Source organism: Hippocampus zosterae, chromosome 2 (assembly GCF_025434085.1).
Source record: "Hippocampus zosterae strain Florida chromosome 2, ASM2543408v3, whole genome shotgun sequence".
Classification (NCBI taxonomy): domain Eukaryota; kingdom Metazoa; phylum Chordata; class Actinopteri; order Syngnathiformes; family Syngnathidae; genus Hippocampus; species Hippocampus zosterae.
Genome location: NC_067452.1, coordinates 16,705,079 through 16,730,825, shown reverse-complemented (window position 1 = coordinate 16,730,825; position 25,747 = coordinate 16,705,079). Strand labels below are relative to the sequence as shown.

At 43.0% G+C, this 25,747-nt stretch overlaps 1 protein-coding gene across 3 annotated transcripts; it reads left to right on the top strand.

Annotated features, from left to right (window-relative positions):
- Positions 1–878: 878 nt before the first annotated feature.
- LOC127594336 (aryl hydrocarbon receptor-like) lies at positions 879–17,488 on the top strand. Of its 3 annotated transcripts, none has more exons than XM_052056278.1 (12): positions 879–1,527; positions 3,745–3,932; positions 4,955–5,067; positions 5,822–5,911; positions 6,573–6,699; positions 7,175–7,305; positions 9,686–9,891; positions 9,976–10,085; positions 11,438–11,579; positions 11,653–12,931; positions 15,370–15,526; positions 15,586–17,488. In XM_052056278.1, the coding sequence occupies exons 1-11, from the start codon at positions 1,487–1,489 to the stop codon at positions 15,517–15,519; spliced, it is 2,577 nt and encodes an 858-aa protein (XP_051912238.1). In that variant the 5' UTR covers positions 879–1,486; the 3' UTR covers positions 15,520–15,526; positions 15,586–17,488. The 3 variants fall into 3 exon arrangements, with proteins under 3 accessions (XP_051912238.1, XP_051912237.1, XP_051912236.1); XM_052056277.1 differs by having other exon boundaries at positions 7,172–7,305; positions 15,707–17,488; XM_052056276.1 differs by having other exon boundaries at positions 7,172–7,305.
- The last annotated feature ends 8,259 nt before the right edge of the window (positions 17,489–25,747 follow it).

Sequence of the window (25,747 nt, the reverse complement as noted above, 5' to 3'; positions counted from 1 at the left end):
GTGTGTGTGTGTGTGCGTGTGTGTGTGTGTGTGTGTGTGTGTGTGTGTGTGTGTGTGTGTGCGTGTGTGTGTGTGTGTGTGTGTGTGTGTGTGTGTGTGTGTGTGTTTTATCAATGCATATTGTCACATTGTGTACATCACCCTATTCATGTAAGTATGCATATCCTTTTTCTGTTGTTATGTTATTTGTGCTTTGAGTATGAATCTTTTAACGGTAGCCACAATAAATATTGGGCATATGGCACGGAGGTCCTTAAAAAATCTGCTTCGTGTTTGTTCATTTTTGTAATGTTCTTATGGAAGGAGAGAACTTGATCAACTAAAGTAAACCAAATAATTGTGGGATTGCCAGGGAAACAAACGGTGTGCCTGTTTTTGTGATGGCGTAGCGCAACAGCGTCCACTGGATGTCAGTATAATGATGCGCAATGTTTATTTTTGCTTGAAGGAAGCCTCAACTGCATGCAGTTGAGTGATCTGATCTGAGCTGAGCTGTTTCGTTGAGTCTGTGGTTCCCTCTCAGCCTGAAGCCGCTGTTAGGAAACAGACGGCGAAGCACTGATTCTATGTTCCTTCCTGGAGGTAGCTCATCTTCAGGAAGCCCCAGTGGCTTGTTTGTTCTCTGTAGTTTAATTCTTGATGGCTGGCCACCAGCTCATTTGTAACCTAGAAATGACTCCTGAGAGTGCTGAGGGAGTGACTCGCTCAGGTAGTGAAGGGACCGAGGGTGAGTTGAGGGGTGACGAGCTGATGAGGTGGTGATGGGATGAAGGGACAAGAATGAGGGGATGAAGAGTGGTGGGAAGATGGGATGAGGGGGTGACTGGATGATGAGGTGAGGGTTGATGACAGGCGGTAAGGAGATGATGGGGGTGATGGAATGATGTGGTGAAGGCATTATGTTGGTTGAGGGACAGTAAACGTGACGAGAATTGATAAGGTAGTGAGGAGGGGCATGAAGATGTGAAGGAATAATGTTGGGATGCAATAATGGTGGTGACGAGATGAGGAGGAGACAGCATGAGGTGCTGAGGAGATCGCCCCTCACACACACCGCCCCCTCCCTTCCTCCCAGCTCTGTCACACACGTCAACTTCAGTCTACTTGAACGGGGTCGACCACTGCGAGCCGGTCGGCTGCCTCAGGATTTTAGAGAAGGAGGCTGGCAGTGATGAGGGGAGGAGGAGAAGAGGACCGGGGACGACGTTCCAGCTATTTTGATACCTCATAAGAACTGAGTCCATCTGGGACGGGAGCCAGGAACGCTTACGTTAATGAGTCAAAGGAAGTCGTTTCAGATCGTTGCAGATGTCGCTCGTTTTTTTACGAGCCCAACATCTTTGCTTCGGAAAACTAGTTTAACATTGTTCACGTGCTTGTCGTCCGTTCGGTTGGATGGTGGTGGGACAAGTTTACGAGTCCGCCTGGCTGGAATTCTCCTCTATGTGTGGATGTGCCGCTCCACTGGGACTAAACTGGAGCCAACATGTACGCGGGACGCAAAAGAAGAAAACCGCTTCAGAAAGGGTAATGTGTGTCATGAATTAAAGACCCGCCTATCGTCCGACCAGGCAATTCCGGTCCATTTAGCAGCTGTCCTGCTTGTTTTCGACGTGTCCCTCTTCCAACTAGTGATGGGAATTCCGGCTCCTTTTAGAGAGCCGGCTCTTTTGGATCGGCTCCCTAAAAAGAGCCGGTTCTTTCGGCTCCCAAATGGCTCCTCAGTTTTTTTTTGTTGCTTAAATTAATTTAATACCAAAAATAACGTAATATTATGTGTAAAATGAAGTACTAATGCAACAAATAGACATATCAAATATTTATTATTTGTATGACTTTATTTATATTCTTCTGAACATACTCAACATGGAGTGCTACAAAAATTAAAAACAAAGTACAAAGACCCATCTCAAAACAAGGTTGTCAAAAAGTTCCAATCTCTGAATGTGTATATTTATAAGCTTTTAACTATTTACAGTAAAATATAAGTAAGCTTTGAACACCACACAACAAATTATAAATTAAAAATTGTAAAACAAAAAGAAAAAAAGCAGCATCCAGGTAAAGGTTTTAGCTTGTCTTTAGCGAAGATTGGCATAAAGAAAAACCAAGTGCCTCAGCTTTGAGGGGTTGATCCTGTTTCTCCTCTCTGTTAATATTTGCCCTGTTTTGGAGAAGATTCTCTCTGAGGGGACAGATGTTGCGACAACACACAGCCAACACAAAATGGATGAAAATCCCTTGCAATCATTTTACCCAGTTCCTCGTCAAATGTGTTCTGTTTTGGTGGTTTTATAGCTTTTTGCATAAAGTGGCTCATAGAGCTCTGGGTTGTACATCTAGGCAGTTGTGACATTGCAGCAGCAGCAACAGTTGCAGACACACTAGCACCTTCATTAATATCTGGTTCCCTTGCTTGTCTTTTCTCTTCAAATTGTACTGATGGGTGGACATTTCTGATGTGCCTGTGCAGGTTATTTGTGGAGCCTGATCTATGGGATATTTTAACCTTGCACAGTCTACACGCTGCCTTTGAACTATCGATTACATTGAAATGAGTCCACATTTCACTGCGTTTCCTATCCATTTTCTCACCTTTCCACTTTCCACCGTGTTGTTTTTTTTTCACTAACTAGCTCTCTCGTCTCCTCGTCTGTCTTGTTCGCGTGCTGCTCAGTGTGCTGCTGTGTGTGTCTCTTCTCTAACCCCTCCCCCTTCTCTAAACTGCAGCGTGTGTGTGCGTGCGTGCGTGCGTGCGTGCGTGTGTAACCCTCCCCTCCGGCTCCCCAATGAGGAGCCGGCTCCCAATGAGGTGGGAGCCGGATCCCATCGTTCACTTCAAAGAGCCGGCTCTTGGAGCCGGCTCGTTCGCGAACGACACATCACTACTTCCAACATACCTGATTCACTACCGGGCCTTTACAGAGTTTGCTTTTGAATTCATCAATTGAATCAGGCGTGTTGGAAGAGGGACACTTCGAAAGCAAGCAGGACTGAGATTTTCTCGGGCCCGAGTTGCCAACCACCAGACTCGCTCAACTTGATGTTTAAAAAAAATGGCGGACAGTGTTTCACAATTTTTATTGCCCAAGACACATTTATTTTACATTTGAAATATACTGCGGCACACCACAAAAAAATAATAAAAATAAACGTCACCAAAAAACTGTATACATGTGTCGATTATGTTTTTTCTTGCCTCTATGTAATTATTATGCCTGTCGCCATACACCACTGGCACACATGCTGTGGTGATGGTGAAATTGCACAATTTCGCCACACATGATCACTGAACGCCCCTCGGCACATGTTCACTTCAACTAAATTTTAGGGTTACAAAATACAATGGGAATCAGAAGCTCATTGAAACTTTTCATGTTGATTTGATTATTTGCATTTACTGTATTTTCCTCCTTTTTACTGAGTCAAGGTACGGAATGGGAATGCAAAAGAACTTCTTTTATTGAATGCCTCATTAATTTCAATGATGTGTTTTTGGTAAAATGTGTTGATTCCTGGAAACTAATACCTACCGTCATCAATTTTTCAAATATTTTCAATGGTTTGAATCAGAGGAGAAATTTGGAATAAATTCAATGTTAAAGAAGTGGGGTTACTACTCAAGACTTTTGGTGGAGATTAACTTGTATGCATGAACACTTTCTAGTGTTCACACAAATGAATTGCAAACATTGTGTCTCAGTTGCGATTTAAAGTTCTTGGTATCCTCTCACTCATAACCAGAGCCAAACTTACCACACCAGAAGTGCACAAGTCCAACCCATCCAAGCGGCATCGGGACCGTCTAAACTTAGAGCTGGACAGGCTGGCCAGCTTGCTGCCCTTCCCTGAGGATGTCATCTCAAGCCTAGACAAGCTGTCCATTTTAAGGCTTAGTGCCAGCTACATTCAGGCCAAGACATTCTTTTCAGGTATGAAACTCCAAACAGTTCATTTATTTATGCAAAAAGAAGGTTTAACAGTGTTTTTTTCAGGATTTTTAGCCCCCCTCTCACTTCCCCCCAATGCATTTCAATGGGCATACATTATACGTGGATTTTCACTATTTGCCATTTCGCGTGTTACCTTACATACAAATGATTTTGTCTCGAGTTGGACTGGAAACATCCATCCATTATCTGAGACATTTGTCTTCAAGAGGGACGCAGCCGTGCTGGAGCCTATACCAGCCGTCTTCGGGCAGTAGTCAGGGTGGAACCTGAACCAGTTGCCAGTAAATTGCTTGGCACACATAGACAAACAACCAATCGCACTCACAGTCGCACCTTGGGACAATTTGGAGTGTTCAATCAACCTACCATACACATTTTTTGGAGGGGGGGGGGGGAGTGCCCAAAGAAATAATCTGACACTGCAGAAACCAGCAGGAGGTCAGTCCCCATTTCTGTCTTTCTCCAGAGCAAGTGCATCACCCTTGCATAACCCCGAGTTCATCACAGTGTGTGAAATGCACTCTTAAATGGATTGTAGGTCAGCCTGCTAGCCTGTGGCCATGAGATGACCTCCCTCCCATAAATCGCAGACACACAGTAATGTAGGTCTGAGGAGATGGGAGGAGGAGATGAAAGCTTTGGGGAGTAAAAACACAGCAAGATAATCCACTCACACCACTTTACAGACTTTGTGGATTGGGGCGGGGGCACGAGAACCCACTTTTCAACTCTTGACTCATGTAGCTCACACCCGAGTATTGTGGTGGCTGAAGGGGTCTCCCTCCTGCCTGCTTTTTGGGGTCCACCACCACCTCGCTACGTGACACCTGCAAGTGTTGTCGTCTTCCTCCTGCCGGTTTTTCCCTGTTGCCTCATGCTGTTGCTGTTCTCTCGGGTTTCCCTGGATTCAGTCTTTGTGATATTCCTCCTGCAATTTTACAATCTGATATTCAAGTGACAAAATAGCCCTCAGCCTTCATCTTCTTTTCTCTTCTCTCAAGTGACATCAAACAAACATCTTTCTAATGGTGTGAGCAAAATTACTGACGACCATGATAGTGAGGTGCCAGAACAGACAGCCCAGTGTATGCCAGAAGGGGAACTGCTGCTCCAGGTAAATGTATTGAAAAATACTTTGGAACCGTAATTTACAAGTGCCCCAGTTTACAAGTTAATCGAGTCACAAGCAGTCGTTTGGTCTTTTTTTGTTTTTTTGTTTTGCTTTGCATTGTTCAAGTGACTTGGAGGGGGCACCTTCACGGATGCACTTTGAAACATTCACTGAACGGGACGAGAAGACAAATGCAAATCTAAAATGAAAACACTCCCAAGGAGCTTGGAGCACACTTGAACTCAGCTTCTAAATTCAGTTGGTAATCTTCTAAACCATCCTACTTGAATGCCCAAAACAAATGTTTCAAGATTCAGAAATCAGTTGAAGGCAGAGATTGCTGCCATTGTGCGCTCACGCAAGTATTGATTTGAAAGTAGTTCACACAAGCAGAAATGCTTCCACAATCAGGTGCAGGGTCACATGAACATTAAATGTTGACACTGACAGTCATTTGATTTTTTTTTTCACTTGTCAAATGCAGGCCAGAGCAAATAAATTTTTACAGCATTTGCTGTGAGCTGTAGGCTACGTCAACAAATTTTGCTGATGTGAATCCTCAATCAAACTAATTGTTGAGACTTGTCATTTCTTTATTTTCTTATGCTACACAAAATCAGAAGATGCTTTTTTTAACTTGACAATAACAGTTTATGGGAAATAACATCTAGTTTAAGCACTGTCAAACATCACACATTCCCCGGGGGAACGAAAATGTTCCGTTTTCTCATCTGCGCTAGTTTTGTTGTCCCTGCAGGCTCTGAGTGGATTTGTCCTGGTCATCACAGCAGAGGGAATCATCTTTTACTGCTCTCATACCATCCATGATTACCTCGGCTTCCATCAGGTACACGATCAGCCATGAGACGCAAGGGATGACACTTGGCAAAATCCAGTATGCTTATGTTTTCAAAAAATTAATATGAACTGTCTGTCAAGTTTTTACAATTTGACGGTAGCGCCTACCTCAGGTCGAAAACATACATACATACTGAAGGAGCTAATTTAAGTCAAGTCAACAGTCATTATAGAGCACTTTCAAACAGCCATCGCTGCATACAAAGTGCTGTACATGGAGCAATTTAACATGCACAATAAACAGTAAGACAAATCGGTAATAAAGGCGGTAGAAAGCAACAAACAGTAAAACCAAGAACAAATCTAAGTCATGCTGAGTCAAACGCCAAAGAATACAAGTGAGTTTTGATGAGGGCTTTGAAGATGGGCAGCGAGGAGGCTTGCCAAATGTTCAGTGGGAGGTCATTCCAGAGAGAGGGACCAGCAACAGAAAAGGCTCGATCCCCTCTGAGCCTCAGTTTAGTTCTTGGTACTTCTAACAAAGACTGGTCCACAGTTTAGTCTAATGTAATTTTGACTAGCGGGATTATAAAATTATTCATATGCGTCACTCTTGCACTATGCGCACGCACACACACACACACGTCATTTTTCTATTTCCTTTTAAATTTCAGACTACAAGTCCTCTTTTGTGGTGTTTTTCCTATCAGACGGACGTGATGCACCACAGTGTGTTGGAGATGATTCACACTGAAGACCAGCAAGAGTTCAAGAGGAACCTGCATTGGGCGCTCAACCCTCCCGACAGCTTTGGATCCCCCTCGGACACTGCAGCAGGTTTGGCACCCACTGTTTGACTCGGCGAGGTCTCTTTGACTTCATTCCAATTTACTTTGTTTTATATCGATAATCACAATAAGAGTTGTCTCAAGACATTACACATTTGGGGGCAAATTAGGAGCACATACCTCACACATTAAGAGATCAAGGGAAGCCCACATAAGCACTAGACCATAGAGCCAAGGAAAACATTTTTTGAGAGAAAGCTCCTGTTGCCTTTAAATAACTCCACTGACCCACAAAAAATCCCAAACACGCTCAGGTTGTCGCAAGTCATTTTGCTGCTTCTGATGAATCTAATTGGAGGACAAAAAAGGTGGCATTAGCTCAAAAGTGGAAATATGCCCCACCCAGTCTTCCCGGATACACATCACGTCCACTTACCTTCATGTCAGCAGTTAATGCACGCACCTAGGTCAAGGACAATCTTTTCAGCATCTTCTATCTTGTGGTAACACATTTCCACAAGTAGACGGCGAGTCAGCTCCCTCATACCCGGTGAGGTACAACCCTGATGAGCTTCCTCCGGAAAATTCTTCCTTCTTTGAGAGAAGCTTTGTTTGCCGCTTCCGCTGCCTACTGGACAATTCTTCTGGCTACTTGGTGAGATTTCATGACTGAATGTTACTTTCGGTGTCTTTTAATGAATGCATTTCAAAGGCTTACTGTGTTTTCAGGACAGTTAGGAAAGGAAAGGCACATTTGATACACCAGGCAACCCAATGTGCTTCAAGACACACCACTTAATAGTATTTACAAACACAACAGCTCACAAACGTTCAAAAGCAGAGAAAACAAAAGTATCTGACCCAAATTCCTAAAAGATCAGCCAGCAACGTTGAAACTCCTTAACAGCGGACTTTAATAACTTTTGATACACTTAAAGGTAAACAAAAATAAAACTACGTTACCAAAATTACCAATAGACCGTACTGTGAAATTCTGTTGGCATTTTACTTGCGTGCAGCAGAACAGCTAAATGCAGCTTCACTCTGTTTGCTTTGAACTCTGGGCTCCAGTGATTGACCCAAGTCTGCACATCTGAGCCCAACTGAGTTTATCTTCAATAAGCATTACTTAAGTGTAATCCGGACCAAAACATTCAGTGATTTATAAACCAGTAGCAAAATTTTGAATGTTCTACAGATGATTGAGAGCCAGTGTAAAGCCTTTAGGACTCGATTAATATGTTCTGCTCAATTTGTTCTGGTCAGAGCTGCAACATGCAGCTGTTTTTTGCCCTTTTGAGGGAGTCCAGTCAGACTGTTACAATAATCAAGTCTACTGAAGATAAAACATCGTGGATTACCCCTGTAATCTCCTTTAATCCACCCACCCCCGCATCATATGAGAGCGCATGGAGAATTTGCTTTGTCATAGTCACTAATTCCAGAGATGCCGATGACTATCCTAAATTGGAAAATGAGCAACCATTGGATACAATATGGAAATGGGTGAAATAAATTAACCTCTGTCATTGTGTTATATGGAAATAGGGTGCACTCCAAATGGATCAAGAAGAAGGAATAGAATACAAAATGATTAAAAAAAAACAACCAAACTACTAAACAAAAATAAATTATGCAGCGCTAATGCAAAAAAGAACAGCCCCCCCCCCCACCCCACCCCCACCCCACCCCCACCTCTATCTCCAGAGTTCTCATCTTGTGACAAAATCGCAAGCAAGTAACCCAAAACTTGGAGCAGGAGTGCAATTTCATTTTCATTTCTCTCCTTCCTCCCAAAGTGTTTGCATGAGCAGTAAACCAGCTTTCTCCTTGTATCTACTGGTCACTATGGCTTTGTTTTCATAATCCCTCCTGCTATTCAGTACCAGATTCCTGACATCACGACAGCCCCTGAACCCACCAAGGTCAATTAAGCAGCGCCAACAGTCGAGGGGTGCTGGGAAGGCATGGTGGTTGTCGGCACACCCGACGCTCTGTGTCTGCGTGTGTACATCTGTGTCGAGTAGTGAATGAGGTGTTCCGGAGTATCGAAAAGAAGGAGAAAGTGTTTAGAAGCTTGCAACTGTTGAAAAAGCTCCCAATGGACAGTATTCCTGAAAATATATGGTATCTATCCATGTGGGGGTTTTTTTTGTACATATTTCATTGGATTGTTGCAGATATGGCACAGCCCGAGTGGGTGCATACTCCAAATCAGTTTACGTCAACAATTAAGACTTGACGTAGTCAATATAACCCTTTCTAAATGACTCTGCTGACCAATATATAGAAGTTCAAAAGTGGTTCTCATTTTTGAGAATGAGCATTGTCTTTTATAAGAATAATTTCCCTGCAGAAGGGCGGGTACATGATGGCCATCTACCAGCCATCCAGGACTCCATCCACAATCGCATATTTGGTGAATAAATGAGTCTAAATGTATTTTGGAGCCTACTGCTAATATATATCCTGCTAAGATTGATTTGGTGCGGACAAAATTATGCGTGACTGCAAGCCTTTGAAAGATCCTGCAACATAAAAAAAATAAGTAGTCCAAATAGGCCAATGATTTACTTTTCATCTGAAGAATGGTCCTTCGTGTTTCCCCATATGCATGATAATATATAAGATAAATTATAACAGAGTGTAATCTAAACAGTCTGAATGGGGGAAAAAAAGACTAGTTACTCGAACTTGGTACTTTATCTACATTATCTACATTAGCTGGCTACAGTTTTTCGGTCTTGGTGGCCAGTAGCAGTGAAGCTACAATTGAGTGACGAGAGAGACGATACAACAGCTGCTTTCGCACTCGCATTGCTTATAGATTCCCTACGTGTCTAGTGGCATTCTGCGTTCATATGGTGCCCAGTAAGCAATACATCAAAAGGACTTTCAGTAAGAGGCAGTGGTTTTACGGAGAGTATTGAGAAGACATTTCCATTTACAGTTTCCAATAGTATAAGTAACAATGCTGATGCCAGAAAGTGGAAGAAGAGGCACTGAAGACGCTGTGTTGTCTCCACATCTTTCAGGCGTTGAGCATCCAGGGTCGACTGAAATTCCTCCACGGGCAGAGTGGACTGCGGAGTCCCAATGAGCAAGGTGGCCCTCTTCAGCTCGCCTTGTTTGCCATCGCCGCACCACTGCAGTCACCGTCTATCCTGGAAATCAGAACAAAGAACATGATCTTCAGAACCAAGCACAAATTGGACTTCACTCCCATGGCCTGTGATGCAAAGTATGTGCGTTGGTGCTGATGTTTTCGTGTTTCAAATGAGCCATTTTGCGCATACGTAGAGAGTGCCACGTTTGTGTTTTTTAGGGGTAAAATTGTGCTGGGTTATACGGAGGCAGAGCTGCGTGTCCGAGGTTCGGGATACCAGTTCATCCATGCTGCCGACATGCTGCACTGTGCTGAAAATCATGTCCGAAGTAAGTTAGTGGTTAACTGCCAAATCACTTGCCGAATCTGAATTTCAATCTCCAACAACAGCTACGTTTCGCCCTCGACCTCATTTTTATACGGGGTTCGCTGGTTGTACAGTAAAACAAAAAATGATACTCAAGAAAAACTCTGAAGAAAAATTGTTCTGAATTTTTCACAGTTCAGAGCATAATATTCACCACAGCAGAACACACACTCTAAGAAAAATAACTGAGGAACAAAAGAAGTGGACCTTGAAAAAAAAATGAAAACAACATTTGGGAGTCGCTGTAAGAATGTGTGACTATGGTGGAACCTGGAAATTCAAAGACAAACACTCCTGTAAAAACACACAGCCACACATACACATTTAGCAAGCCAAGTGATGGTGAAAGACATCCAACCAACTACGGAGAACCAAACATCCACCTTTCTGTATATATCCTCAGCTCATCTGATTCCCACCACTATTTCATTTATTACTTTTTTTTTTTTAGTGCATGGAATATTGCAGAAAGTAGAAAATGATACCGTAGTGACCATCTGTCTTCATCTCATCTGATAAGTGGTGGAACAGCGCACATTTACTGGAGTTCTACAGTAACAATGTTAACATATTGACTTATGATATATTGAAATGTGATCTATCAAACGTTGGAACCGTCATCCATGGTAAAGTCCTTAAAACAAGATGATTTGCTTTCCGAATGTGCTCTATTTTTTTGTCAAGTTTATTTTTAATAGGGCAACATACTTATTTGGTTAACTTGGGGGGACAGAAAAGGAGAAAAGATGGCCATGATGCACATGTAGAAGCATTTAGTAAGACTTGATACTGGAAGAAATTTATAGACGAGGCCCAGTTATGGACTTGCAGCCTCATCAGGAAAAAAATATTGAATATTCTTATCCCTGGTTCTTGTATTGTTTGTAGGTGAAGCATCCAAATGAAATTCCAATTCACCAAATTGTCTGAGTATTTAATCCAACAAAGAGGAAGTACAAGTCAAAACGGCAGTGCTGTGTTGGATGTACATCTCCCACGGGAGCAGGAAGTCAGTGAGTTGGACTGTATCTCAGCTGAATTCGGGTGAGAGGCGCGATACGCTCTGGATTGCTCCCCAGCCAGTCGCAAGGCATGTTTTGACAAACATGCATTCACGTTCACATTCACGCCCAGGGGCAATTTAGAGTCTTCAAATGACCGAAAACCATGTTTTTGCGACATACTGTAGGTAGGAAGAACGTTGAGAACATGCACACTCCACACAGGCAGCTGAGATTGGAGCCCGGAAGCTCTTGAATGTGAGCTAGTTGCAGAGCCATACCATCGTCAACGTTTTCTCTGATGTGATTCTAGTGATCAAGACTGGTGAGAGCGGCCTCACCGTCTTCCGGTTGCTCACCAAGGATAACAGATGGAAATGGGTCCAATCCAACGCCCGCCTCGTCTACAGAGATGGCAAACCGGACTACATCATTGCCACACAGAGGCCCCTGGTGTGAGTGGAGGATGTCCGCTTGTTTTTACAGTGGGACAGGAGATTTTTCGCTGATTGTTTGTCTTTCAAATAGAGATGAGGAAGGAGGGGAACACCTGAAGAAACGCTCCATGCACCTCCCTTTCACCTTCGCCACTGGCGAGGCACTTCTCTATCAGACTGGAAACCCGCTCTTTGGCTTTCCCGAAACTCTCAAGGGCAAAGCCAAATGCAAGAAGGGGAAAATGGAAAATTTCCCTGAGAACCTACATCCAAAGTCCTTACTGGAAGCACTGATGAGCCAGGATCAGTCTGCTTACGTCTGTCAACCAGATTCAGAGGCTCACAAGTCCCACCCTTGCAGTACTTTTAGCAAACAGCAAGAGGAGACTGCTGGATTTGGCGAGAGCTGGCAGATGCAGGCAAGATGCAACAGGGAAAAGTCCAAGTGTGATCTAGCCACCCTGGACGCTCTTTCTCTGGATGGAGATGAAAGTTGCTCCAACAGCGAGCTCCTCTGTGCCTTGGAGAACCTTGGCTTGAATGCTGAAGACCTGGAACTTTTGCTGCTGGATGAGAAGATGATCCAGGTAGAGATGGTTTCCGGCAATGGCCCCACATTTGGTGAACTCACCAACAATGAAATGACGTCCCACATTCATGAGTCATCGGAGATGGAATCTCATGAAGAAGAACACAGCGACATAGTTGGATTTGGACTCAATGACATTTTTCCAGACATTGCTCCAAGTTCTACCCAGCAAATGCAAGCACACCGTGTGCCTGCTACCCCTGCCATTCCGTCCGTTAGCGGGCAAACGCAGCAGCTGCCCATCGAGGCAGGCGGGCTTCGGTTTTCCTATGGAAGTGTCGATGCCAGCATCCTCTCTGGTAAGAGCCGCTGGATGCTTAAGGCTGAGAAAGCCCAGCATTGTGACACCCACACTACTCACCAAACTCTTGTCAACGAGGAGAACAAAGATGTTATCTCAGCACTGGAGCCAAGTCACCACTGGCAGCAGAGAAACAGCCAGACTTTCTCACCCAGGTCCCAGATGTTGGGCGGAACCTGTTGCTCCAGTAAACACGCAGCTTTTTTTCATAATGTATTGGTTGACCCTGTAGTCTCAACCACACAGCACGCGGACGGCTCAGAACTGAATACCGCTGATTTTTGTCACGACGAACACTTGGTGCAGCCACACTCACTGCAGGGTCAGCAATCCCACAAACTCCAGAGTCCAGTTCCGCAGCCAGTTGTGGCTCAATGTGCTGCTCTGGAACTGCAGCAAATTTTGGCTCTGACGCAGCCTTCGCTCGAGGCCTACAGGCTGTTCCACAATGCCGGCGCAAGACAGGATGACCACAATCAGGTGAGACTCCAACAAATCAATTGCACATTTTTGTACAAACGGGTCAGAGATTTTGTCCTGCTTTAGGCCAACAAATGTTCAGGTGTTGGTTATTTATATGCCATTGGTTAAGTCCTCTGGATGTTGTGTTTTTAGAAAAAAATTGTCTTTCCTCAGAATTAGGCATTTTGCCAGATATAGTGATTTTGCAGTTGGATCGTATTGACTTATGATATTTGGATGTAAGCAGTATCGGAAACAAATGGGAATTGAGTGCAACATTAGTCTCAACGTCCATCCAATCCGTCACTATAATTTCTGAACTATAATAAACTTTCACTTCCACTAAGATGGGGAGCACATAAAGTGAAGTGGTGTGCAGGTGCGCATGGTTTATGAAAATATGAAAAGTGCACACAATTCAAGTGTGTCACTGCAGATCTCTGTACTTACATTTTTTTTTTGAGGGGGCCTGTGGACTGCGGCGGTGGGGGCGTCACCGAAGCAATTGTACTGACGGGCAACTCATTTCAATGAGCAATTTTTTTTCCCTTTCCCGACAGCATTCTGAATTTAATAATTTCACTCCAACATAACAACAAACACCGGAGCTCTGTTTTTATTCGCTTTTGCCATTGTCTTTAAGGTCAAGATGAGGTTGCTGGATTTAGGGAACAAATGAGCAACAAGAAACAACTTGAGGTGCTTCTTTATGAACTCCACCAAAATGATGAGCACCCCTGTTGTCTGACAATCTTTGAAGCTCAATTTCTGTTTTTGCAAGAGGTTCCATGGGTGTGGCCATCTTGGAAATGGAGGTTGGCACAGTGTTGCATGAAGCGTCCGTGAAAGGGCGACAAAGACTGCTGTGTTAAACCTGAACTTTGTTTTAGATGCGTATTGATCTGAAAGATAGATCTTTTCTCGCTCCATGTTGTCTCTTAACATAAAAAAAGACAACGATGGAGTTGGTGTATTCTTTTGGCTCAAGTGGAAAGACTTGACAAAAGTCAACGCTTGAGCATTTCATTGAATTCTTTTGCTGTCCAAGAAAGTCAGCACATACAAGCTTCAGGCATGAAGCTCTGTGTTAACTGTGATGTGATGATGTGTCCAGAAATGCAGTGTAAAGAAAAAAAGGCCCCTCTTTCAGCGGTGTCTTTCTCATGTACATACGGTACATAAATCTTTTAGAAAGTCAAAAAGCTGTCCGATAGCACCGTACAATAGAAGTGTTTAAGCATGAAATACCACAGACTGAAGAAGAGAGAAGGGAAAAAGATTGTGTACAATAATCAAGAGAGTAAGGGACACCGCTGGCCTCAAAGGTGGCTGACCCAGCAGACATCAATTCACAGGGCTCTGGTGTTATTTTTTAGGGTCATTGACAGTCACACTGCTGACTTACTATTTGCCTGTCATTAGTTCCCTCACGATGGGGGAAGAAATCTGGGTGGTTGTTATGAATGATTCACGTTCTCAGCACTGACTTTGTAATATGAGTTGTGGTGTGGATTGGATCATCAGACAGTGCATGCATGTGATTAAGGTTAGAACGACTGCATTTAACAAATAAATACGGATCTCGGAAATTCATGTCTTAAATAGGAGAAAGTCCGAAATTATCCCTGTGCATTCACTGTCAGACATTTTGCCAGCATTTTTTCCAAGATTTACAGAATCTTATTTTGAAACATTATAAGCACCAAAGCAAACAAAATAAAAAGAGACTTGTTTCTCCAGGAAAATAATGTTTTATTTTGTTGTTGTTTTTTTGTGATAGTTTTCCATTCTTTAGTAATCGGTACATGGTGCCACCAAAAACAGTTTCTGACCAAAAATCTGTCATTATAAATGTCAAGCAGAACTGTGACTTTGACGCTAGTCTACAGTATTTAATTTTTGTGACACCACAAACCATACCATTTCAAAACCAAGACTAACAACTCACTTTTGAAGGTAAAATATATATATATTTTTTTTACAGATATACAGCTATGAAGTGTGCCAAATTGAATGCCATGTGGCTATTTTTTTTCTCAAAGTTCACCATTCATGCAATGGACTGTGCCATCATTTCACACGATCGCAACACAGACATTAAAATATCTACTGTGAACATATCTTTTCGAGCGTGAGGTGCCTAAACTGGTCCGACTTCCAACATGTTGGCATTTCTCTTCCTTTCTCATAACTGATGCAACAAAGACACATCTTTATCTCCTACTAGTCATTACAGTGGTTTACAAACCTGAATTTCACAGACAAACATATCACACATGCCTGTTGGATGAGAAATGTAAACATCCACAGCAATGAATGAGTTCTTATCAGGGTGCATTTTTTTGTTTTCATCATGAAACTGTTTTGCATTGCCCTTTAAACGCAGAGACATTTGACTGATGCTGTATTCTGGAGTCATTGTCGTCTCAGTGTGACTACTTTCTTGTGGTTTTCAGCTGGAAAACGGTTGCCTCCTCAATGCCTCCAATGCCACCTTCATCCGGACCTCTCTCATGTCCAACGGGGACAGAGAGGTGGCAGCCAATTTTCCAAACTCGTGCCCCGATGGTCTCACAGACGCTCAGAAGTCAGAATTTATACTCTGACAAGAAGGTACCGAATCAAAAACATATACTATACTACATTGTTGCACTACTACTGATCTTTCTTAGGGTGGCAGTAATATGCCTCCGTAAAGACACGCCAGCACGTCGCCACTATGTCAGGGTACGGCTGGCGCATCACATTGTTTGTTGACATTTGTTTCTTTTTCCTTTCCCTGCTGCTGGCAAGGAGCCCAACACATGGCAGCATCCCAACATTAATTGTCACGTGCATTTTTGCGTCAGAGGACTGCAACCATGTTGTGCGCTTCATTAATGTCCCTCATGTTCCCGACATAAAAATGGCAGCTCGGTTATGTCACAAGAAAAGCATTTTCATTTTCCCGGGTGGAGAAGTTACTGGCTTGTTGTTGCTGATTAACACTTAATGCAGATGGCGAAATATGTATAGACAAAGTCGGGGCTCCAATTTGTGGTTCTCTTGACTCAGAGGGATAACATTCCCCATGGTGAGCTTTTTTTGTTCTTTAGACCTGCTAACCAGAACATGTACCGAACAAAAATATAAATGCAACACTTTAGTTCTCACCCACATTTTTATGATCTGAAGTCAACGATCAAAGCCTTTCCTAAGTACACAAAGAGCCAGTTTCCCCTCGAATATTGTTCACAACTGTGTCTAAATCTGTCTTTTGCCGAAATAATCCAATCCCCCTCACAGGCGTGCCGTATCAAACGCATATTGACAGCATGAATACTGCACCGCTGTGCCTCACATTGCTCCTAGTAAACGGGCCCCCAAAAAGTGCACCTTTACTGTATTGGGGGGAGTCCATTGTCAGCGGGGTGGAGGGTTTTCAGAGAAGCTGTCAAGATCTGGTGTGACCAATCTTTGCCTCAGGCAGTGCAATGCTTCTCCTATACATTGAGTTGATGAATTTGTTGATTGCCATCTATGGAATGTTGGCCAACACCTGTTCAATGGCTGTGAGAAGTTGCTGGACGCTGGCAAGAAGTGGAACACGCTGCCATATGTGCCCATGCAGAGCATCCCAAACCTGCTCCATGAGTACGCTGGCCATTTAAGAACTGGGAAGTTATCGGCTTTCAGGAATTGTGTACAGCTTCTTGCAAGTTGAAGTGATGGCCGTGATTGAATGGTGCAACTGAGAACTCCCCCCAGGTCCCGCACATCCCACAATACAGTTAAAGTGCACGTTATAGTGTGGACAACGTCAGGCACGCCTGTGTACTAAATAAACACACCAGATGGTGACTGGTTTACAATCCTTAAATATTTGAGAGAAATAGGCCTCGCTTGTACGTAGAAAGTCTGCTCAGGAAGAATGGAAGCAAAAGCAAAACTGTTGCATTCATATGCCTGTTCAATACATGTCTATTGATAAATATTCTGATGAAATTTGTTTTTCATCATCCGCATTGAAACGAGCACACAGTGACTTAGCAACATTTAGCATTTACCACAAATTCCAAACCAAATGTGAAACATGTCAACAGTGACTCAGTGTTGAATGTCCCAAAATGATTTAAATGATGTGTTCTTGTTTTTTGTAAAATTATTTTTGTTTGTTTTTATATAAAAACAGTTTTGGAACGTGTACTTTTGAGTGAAACAAGACAATCATATTATGTGCTGAAAAAAGTAGCGCTCTGCATGTAAATGTATGTTGTTGTTTTACAAAGACATCTTAAGAATCACCTCGCACTCAAGTCGTATAATAGAAAAAAAATCTATATTTTATGATTCTGGTTTGTATGCGTCTTGCTTTTTGCCATGGTAACAATGAACTACCACAGAGGTGAGGTGAGTTTCACCAGCATTCACCTGATTAACAGCAACTTTGGCAAGCATGAAGTCCTGCTTACTCTTCAAGGATCTATTGCCTATCACCGTTACTTTTGTCTCAATCAAATGATCATAACTACGTTTCTAAAACGTATCGTCTTTCAGCTATGTGGAAATAAAACGTTTGGTACGATCACAACCAAACACCTCTGCTGTTGTCTTTGAACTGATGTCTCCTTCTCTTGCGTCTCGCGGGACTTTTCCTGTCAGCCCACATAACCAACACCCACCCGTCCATCCTAAAGTTGGAGATGTAAACAAACACGGAGAGTTGGCGTACGTGGCGACTGGGCCGTTGGCTATGTGCTAGTTCCGGTGTGCCTGGTGTGCATTTCGGGTTGACTTTTTCACACACTTATACTATATACACCTTCTGAAGTGATGCACGCCACCGACAACCTTTGGATGCTTTTAGCACAAGCAGACAACACCCAGCGCAAGACCTTTTGCACCAGCATTCGTGTGAACTCGCAACCAATCCCAAAACAAACAAACAAACACAGATTCCAGAGGCAGCAGCTTCAGATAGACCCAAATACCACAGTTTGCTCTCACTTCTTGAAAAATATGAGATGACTTTCAGGGGCGAGCTGGCAGCTCCTACGACCTGCTGAGTGCACAACGCTGCAGATGTTACATCTTTAATGAGCCACCCGGAATCATTTATGAGAGTTTTCTTTCTCCCGCAGTCTTCAGACGGTTCACTTTGCACTCTTGTGACATGATCAATCACCCAAGCAAGATGTTCTGTGTCCCACTTTAGCTTTGTGGTGCTGCAGACTCCTGCAGCCGAAGCCCGCTGGGAGAGGCTGAGAGCAAATATGTTCATGTGGTGACTGAGATAATTTACCTCGTTACCATGGCAACCGCCAAAATCTGTCTGAGTCGGGATCCTTTTCATTGGTGCGTTGGCCATATTGCAGCTGTGCTTGTGAAGCCTTAGGAGTTCTGTGGCAGGCCATTCTCTGAAATTCAACGCCTTGACCAGGGTTCTGTGTCCACAAGGCAAATATTAAATATTAAATCACCTTCTAGAACCATCTAAGTGATTTCAGGCCACTCAGATGGACACAGAGAAAAATTTGTTGCTGCGTTCCGAGTAGCGAACACTAAACCTCATTCACAACTCTTGTTGTATTCTTATACTGTAGTTCCCAGAAATACATTCATCCGTTATCTGAGCCGTTTATCCTCACGAGGGTCGCGGGTGTGACTTTGGACAGTAGTTACATCCTAAACTGGTTGCCAGACAATTGTAGGGAACAAATAGACAAACAACCATTCGCACTCGCATTCACACTTATCGACTCAATATTGTCCCTCACTCTATATCATAGAGTCTCAAATTAACATACCATGCATGTTTTTGGAATGTGGGAGGAAACCAGATTACCTGAAGAAAACCCACACAGGTACGGGTAGAACATGCAAATTCCATATCGGAAGGCTGGATGTTTCCCTCATGTAGGTGCTATGCCCCGGGAAACATCAACTGTTGTCTTTCAAAATGACAATAAAAATGTCTCAGACCTAAATTGGCCCAGTCATTGCAGGAATTGTTCATTCTTGCTGCTGGAGGCTGTAAATTTCCCCAGTGTGGGACGAATAAAGGATATCTTATTAAAGAATGGGGTAAAGGGATAAAGTATGTCAACGTAATGAAATGGATTGCTGATAAATGTGCAAGTGTGCATCAGTAAAGAGTCTTCCCTCCTGTGACTGCACACACCCTGTCGGCATTCGTCGAAATGTCACTGTGCATTATATCCAATTCAGCAAGCAGATTCTCCCACACTTCCACCTCTCAGCTTCCTGTACGCAGCCACTGCGGACAGAATAAGTGTGTGCTACCTTTGCTTGTACTTAACATCACCTGACAAATTGTTGAGCAACATCAAGTCCAATTTAGAATGTGAGCCCGTCCAATTCATTCTCATTTATCGCCATGGCTGCTACTGCAGCAGATGATGGTCTTGCAAAGGTCGGGACGGTGGCGCGACGACCTGTGCGCGTTGTCATGAAGCTTGAAAGACTGCACTAATGGCTAGCATGAATAAGCTGTGAGGCTTTTAGGGCAGAAGCGCCCCCACCACCTCAACTCCACCCCTCGCTGTAACCCATATTCTGTTTGAGCTTTGACCTCCTGCTCATTGCACATGCTACTGCAGCAGGAATTAAATACATTAATCCCCACCTTGTGATGCTTCAGTATTCACAAATTCACAATGTTTATTTTCTGTGGAACTGACCAGCTATTCAGTGGAAAAAATCACCTCTTTCCGTTTTTGTGCTCTGAATAAGGCCCTTAAGATGCCACACGAGGCCGCCAAAGCCCTGTCGAAACAGGAAAGTATTGTAGTACATGAATAACAATGGTCAACAAATTTTTACCTAATTTATTTCATAAGCGATGTAAGTGAACTTTTCCAGATGAATTTTTATTGCCTTGATTTTGGTTCTGCCCCAATTTTTTTTCCTAGCAAATCAGGTTTTCATAATCAGAAGAATACAATCTGTAATACAGTAGAGTCATGCATTTAGTAATCTTGATGAATTAAAGGTTTTGTGCAGCAAGGTGGATTTTTTTTCTGAAACATCATAAATTACAATGCATGGCAACGCAAGCGTGTATATGTCAAAGTTCAAAACAAATGAAAATACCTAAAAATCCTGATGTGCTAGAAAAATGTAAAAGTATTTATTAAATCAGCGTCAAAAATGTGGATGAAGGACACATCAAGCCCTCTCTGAGGTATAGGAATTAGCTGAACAGTTTAAGTAGAAAGGGTTTGGTCAAGAAATTTTGAAAATATCGTCAAGTCCGCCAAAGTGTTATTTTAGGCGTTTTATATTGAAATTCCTGTTTGCATCAATGACAAAAGTGAGAAGCACCATACAAGTATTCTGTAAGGATTTTGTTACCTGTTGCACGGGAAAGCATCGTCCGAGTGTTTTGCTTCATGAAAGCTACCGTGTGACATCACTGAGTCAGCGGCATTCTCCCACCACAAGTGCTGCGCTTTGCCCCTCAGAACAAAAACTATAGTTACAGAGGGAGTGTTTTGTTAACTGTGTAATATTTTAATTGGTCAGAATGGAACACAGGTGTTTAGTTTTTATTTTTGTTGTTTTGAATGAAGAGGCCATATCTTTTTGAATATTACAGTGTCACTGCACGTAGCCTGACTGGCCTCAATGAAATAGCTCTTTGCCTCAAAAAAGGGGAAAAAATGAGGGCTTTTAAGCTTCGTATTTGAATAACACTGGTTTAGTCCATCAATAGAGGCTGAAATTATGCATCAATTACATGAACACTACAGGGCTCCGTACCGTTCTTTTTTTGTCAAGTCAAGTCAAGTCAACAGTATTTATAGAACACTTTCAAACAGCCATCGCTGCATACAAAGTGCTGTACATGGAGCGATTTAACATACACAATAAACAGTAAGACGAATCGGTAATAAAGGCGGTAGAAAGCACCAAACAGTAAAATCAAGAACAAATCTAAGTCATGCTGAGTCGAATGCCAAAGAATACACGTGAGTTTTGAGGAGGACTTTGAAGATGGGCAGCGAGGAGGCTTGGCGAATGTTCAGTGGGAGGTCATTCCAGATGGAGGGACCAGCAACAGAAAAGCTCGATCCCCTCTAAGCCTCAGTTTAGTTCTTGGTACGTCTAACAAAGTCTGGTCCACAGACCTGAGGCGCCGGGCAGGTGTGTAGGGGCGGATGAACTCAGAGAGGTAAGGTGGCGCAAGATTATTCAGAGATTTGAAAACAAAGAAGAAGATCTTGAAAATAACTCTAAAATGAATGGGGAGCCAGTGAAGGGATGCCAGAGTAGGAGTGATGTGCTCCCTCTTACGAGTACCAGTCAAGAGGCGAGCAGCGGCATTCTGGACCAGCTGAAGGCGCTTAACGGAGGACTGGCTGACTCCAAAGTACAAGGCATTGCAGTAATCCAGCCGGGATGTGACAAAGGCATGAATTACTGTCTCAAAGTGTTCATGTGAGAGGAGAGGTTGTTTTTTGCTGTACCATTTTCACTTGATCCTGTCAGGCTACATGGCTAATTGAAATGTGCAGCAGGCTCGCATTCTGAAGGGGAAGCCCTCCTCTGCCACCTGCTGGAGACAAAAAAAAAATCATTACAAATCCCATCTATCCATGCATAAATCCATCCATTTTCAACACCGCTTATCCTGAAGAGGGTCACAGGGAATTTCTGGAGCCTATCCCAGCTGATTGCGGGCGTAAGGCCGACTGTACCCTGAACTGGTCGGCAGTCAGTCGCAGGGCACAGATCACCGAAAATATTATTATTGGAAATGTGTTCTCCCAAGAGGGACTTAATACGGTACAGTATTTACTCAGACAGATCTAGATATATCGAGATGTAGCCATCCATCCTAAAATCAGCCCATACTCAGCTCTGAGTACAAATGGGTTGTGTTCGAGTGTGACCTTTTTGAACGTCTGCCTGAAGGCTTTTGGCACGACTGCCCGACGGCTTGTTGTACAACACGAAAGAGTCTGAACTGGTTTTGCTGCTATTTGACACGTCAGTGGAGCAGTGAGAATTTAGATCCACAATGACTCACAAAGTCCATCAATCCGCTTGGACTTTTGTGAGTCCAACCCACTTCTCCCACGTGGGTTGACATTTGACCCCTCCTACATCCATACTCCTGCCAGTTATATACGCAGTGTGCGGCTATCTTCACCTGGTCCGCCATTTCAACATGCCAAAACAGTTTGGATCAGAGCAGTTGTATTGTTAAGCATAGCAGATGATGGTCAGGTTGTCGCATTCAGAAGTGGAGAAAAGGTTTCTGATAAGCAACTGACAACAAGGAAAAGCAGCAATGACAAAAAAGTTGTCCTTATGAATGCAAAAACAGAATCAGCGCAGACGACCATAGACACTTTTCAAAACACAAACAACCCGACAGTCTTTGTGGCTTAAACCGGACGGAGATCAAATGGGCACAAGTGATACGAAACAGTGCGAAGAGCAAGCTAGGACCGAATGGCACACATTGCTATCGGGTACGGCGATGAGACGCCACCCACCAATGTACCAGGCCAACGTTTCCAATTAGTTTCCAAAATTCCTCAGATTAAGTTACTACAGAAATTTACTGAATACTCATCAACAATCACATAACATCACATGTTTCTTTTAAAGTCTTCAAAGGACCAACAGGTAAACCTGAGCCACATGCATTTCTGCGCTTGTCTCACACTTTTGACAGATGTCCCTTGTTGTGTCAACTTTGTTGCAATCTTACTAAATAATTCAAGCGTGTTTTCTTTTTTCTGTGTCCTTCCCTACCGCTGGTTCTGTTCTCTAGGAAGCTGCCAAAGCTCTCACATCCATCCCCCTAAAAGCTCTGACATCTCATAGGGCGATCACACACTGAGCTGACTAAAATAACTGCTCTTGTTTACGCGTTCGTGCTCCTCTCAACACACAACCTTGACCTAGATGTTGGACAAACAAGCAAAGAAGGAGTGGGGTAGGAAAAGGAGTGTATTGCAATCATAACAATGCAGCATCAGTGTAGTAGTCACAGTTTTAATTTTGTTGTTTTGTTGAGTTTTTTCTTTTGGCAGCGGTGGCGCAGAAATCATTAATCAAGATCTATCGATCTATCTATCGAGCTAGCTACCTCCCTACCTACCTACCTCTCTACCGACAAAGTATGACAGTGATGACGGTGGCCATGATAGTGGCTGTTATGATTATTTCAATAAGGAATGGTTTTATACTTGTTGAGGTGAACATGTAACAGTCCAATGGCGGGCACATTGGGTTCAGGACCGCAAATATAGACACTAATGAATTTTCTGCAGGATGTCCAGTCTTTGGACCCATTGCGGTGGTGACCCATGCGACCACGAGCTACTTCCTGTTACAGGCTCAGAGATGCCAGGTTGAATTTGAGAAGAGGCGTCGAGCGGGCATGAAGGAGGCACCATACTGTGTCACTGTCCGCTTTGTTAACACCTCTGTCTGTCACATGCGCAAACAGCTCCAGGGGTCCACACTCCATCCCGAATACCTTCTTGCTAGACTTTATGACCATCCATCCATTTTCTAATCCGCTTATCCTCACAAGGGTCGCAGGCATGCTGGAGCCTGTCTTTGGGCAGTAGGTGGCTGACATCTTGAACTGGTTGCCAGCCAATTGCAGAGCACACATATACAAACGAATGGAAAATGGATGTATGTGTGTATGTTTATTTATGTTATAATATATATATATTTACATTTATTTTGTGCAATGAAATACGTTTTTTTTCTCTCTCCCCCCCCCCCCCCCCCCCAATTTTGCTGCTGTAGACTGCAAATTTCCCCAGTGTGGGACAAATAAAGGTTATCTTATTTTATACTACTACGATACCAGAGTCATCAAGCATATGCTGGATATTTTGTGGCCGAAACATGTCCGGATGTGTAGTTTTTGAAAAAATTGCTGGACAAGAGAACAACCATTTTTCAGCAGGGCGTGGTTTCTCAAATTCACAGGACAAGCTAATACTGTTTGAGAGAAGAGACAAAGACTTGATTTTTCATTGTTTTTCTGATTTTATTTACTTGGTGATTTTCTTTCAGTTTCGCTAACGTGAATGTTTTGGGAATGTGGGAGAAGCCAGAATACCCACAAAACACCAAGACAAACTCCATGCAGGAAGACCAGAGCGCAGGATACAAACCAAACCTCATTATTGTAAGGCAGCCATGTTTGGAATTAGAACACCGCGCGGCGCTCCTTATGCAGTGAAGTTATTGTTCTATTTATTTTCAATACAGCACCTCACAAAAGTTAGTACACTTCATATATTTTGTACACATTTATTTCGCAATAATGTAATGCGCCTCCGCCTCATTTCCTCAAGAAACCTTGTGAGCCACAGGATACCTGTGAGGGAAAATGGCTAATTGGTCTCAATTTTGGATACGTTGTGGGGTTTTTTTTAAACATAAATGAATGTTTGAGATATTTTGAGGGCATCATATATGTATACTCTTACTCTGAACACTCACTGCCCTTATCTTGTGTGTCATTGCTTCAGTGCTGTCTCTTTAAAAGGTACAATAAAAATATTTTTTAATTGTATACTAACTACTTAAATTTAAAAAGTTCACATTCTGAAACAACATTAAGTACATTTCAGCTTTAGCAGCCCCCAATCTTCTCCGATTTTAAAACAGGATCTTTGCGTCCCCTGCTGGCCACTAGTACACTTCACAGTGCTTTGCGAAGAAAACGTTGAACAGTGACATTGTGTTGTGTTTATTGACTATTGTAATAAATGCTGCGTTGTTTGGAGAAAGTGTGTACAGCTAAATACGTCACCTTTGCCAAGGTGAAAATATGTAGATTTTCACACATATGAAAACTTAAGTCATCTGAAATGGTACGGTAAGGCAGATACCCACAGGTCACAACACACAGATGACACAGGATAACCGAAAATGAGAACCAGTCTGCCTCGGCACTTTCTCTTATCAGGTTGTTGTTGCCTTGCATCATTTAGCATACACTTTGTTGGCATATTGTCATTGTATCGGTTTGTATAGGAAACAGCATGCTGACACAGTGTCACATAGCAAGGTGGTGGTGGACCCCAAAAAGCAGGCAGGAGAGAGGAGCAGGGTGTATTTGAAGATGTGTATTGATAAAACATAGAAAACTAAATCCTAAGCAAAGTCCAAAGGAGCAAACAAAAATCATGACTGAAGATAAAACATAACAGCAACCAAAACATGACTCAAACAAACATTACAGTAGCAAAAGCAATAATGACCCGACACTGAGTGTTCGGGCAGGAGTCCTTTTATAGGCCTGATTACCTACGACCAACAGGTGTGCAGCTGCCAGGGGAGCCCTAGAGTGCCACATGTTGGTCCCTAAACCGAATCGTGACACACAGAGAGAAATGGCAAATCCTTATCAATGTTCATTAGCGTCTCAACTCAGGGTTTTTTTTTTGATCTGATTATGTGTTTAGCTAAGAGAAGAAGAAGAATATATGCATACATGACAACTGTGAGCATAAATGTACATGCTAATCTCATTTTCACCGTTTTACTGAACAATTGAAAGTGGCATGATACGTTCACTTGTCTGTCAATGGGAAGCAGTGAAATAGAAAGTGCCACCCAGCTGCAGTGTGAAAATGATGTAGATTAAGATATGTAGAGTACAATGTTCCAAAGTAGAAGAACACAGATCTAATCCTTCAATGTGTGGATTAACGTCTTGATTCGTGTTTTCCTTTAATCCTGCTCCTCTCTGGAAGCGAGAGGCATGATGTACTCAACAATCAAATACTTTCATGATTGTGTTTCTCCTATTTTTGGTTGTACTTTGACAAGTTGCCTCTTGGACAACAG

Bases quoted from the DNA above. Each gene is read 5' to 3' on its own strand.
- LOC127594336 (XM_052056277.1), top strand. From the start codon at position 1,487: ATGTACGCGGGACGCAAAAGAAGAAAACCGCTTCAGAAAGG. The intron at 7,306-9,685 runs GTGAGATTTCAT...CACATCTTTCAG, and splicing joins ACAATTCTTCTGGCTACTTG to GCGTTGAGCATCCAGGGTCG. The intron at 10,086-11,437 runs GTAAGTTAGTGG...ATGTGATTCTAG, and splicing joins TGCTGAAAATCATGTCCGAA to TGATCAAGACTGGTGAGAGC.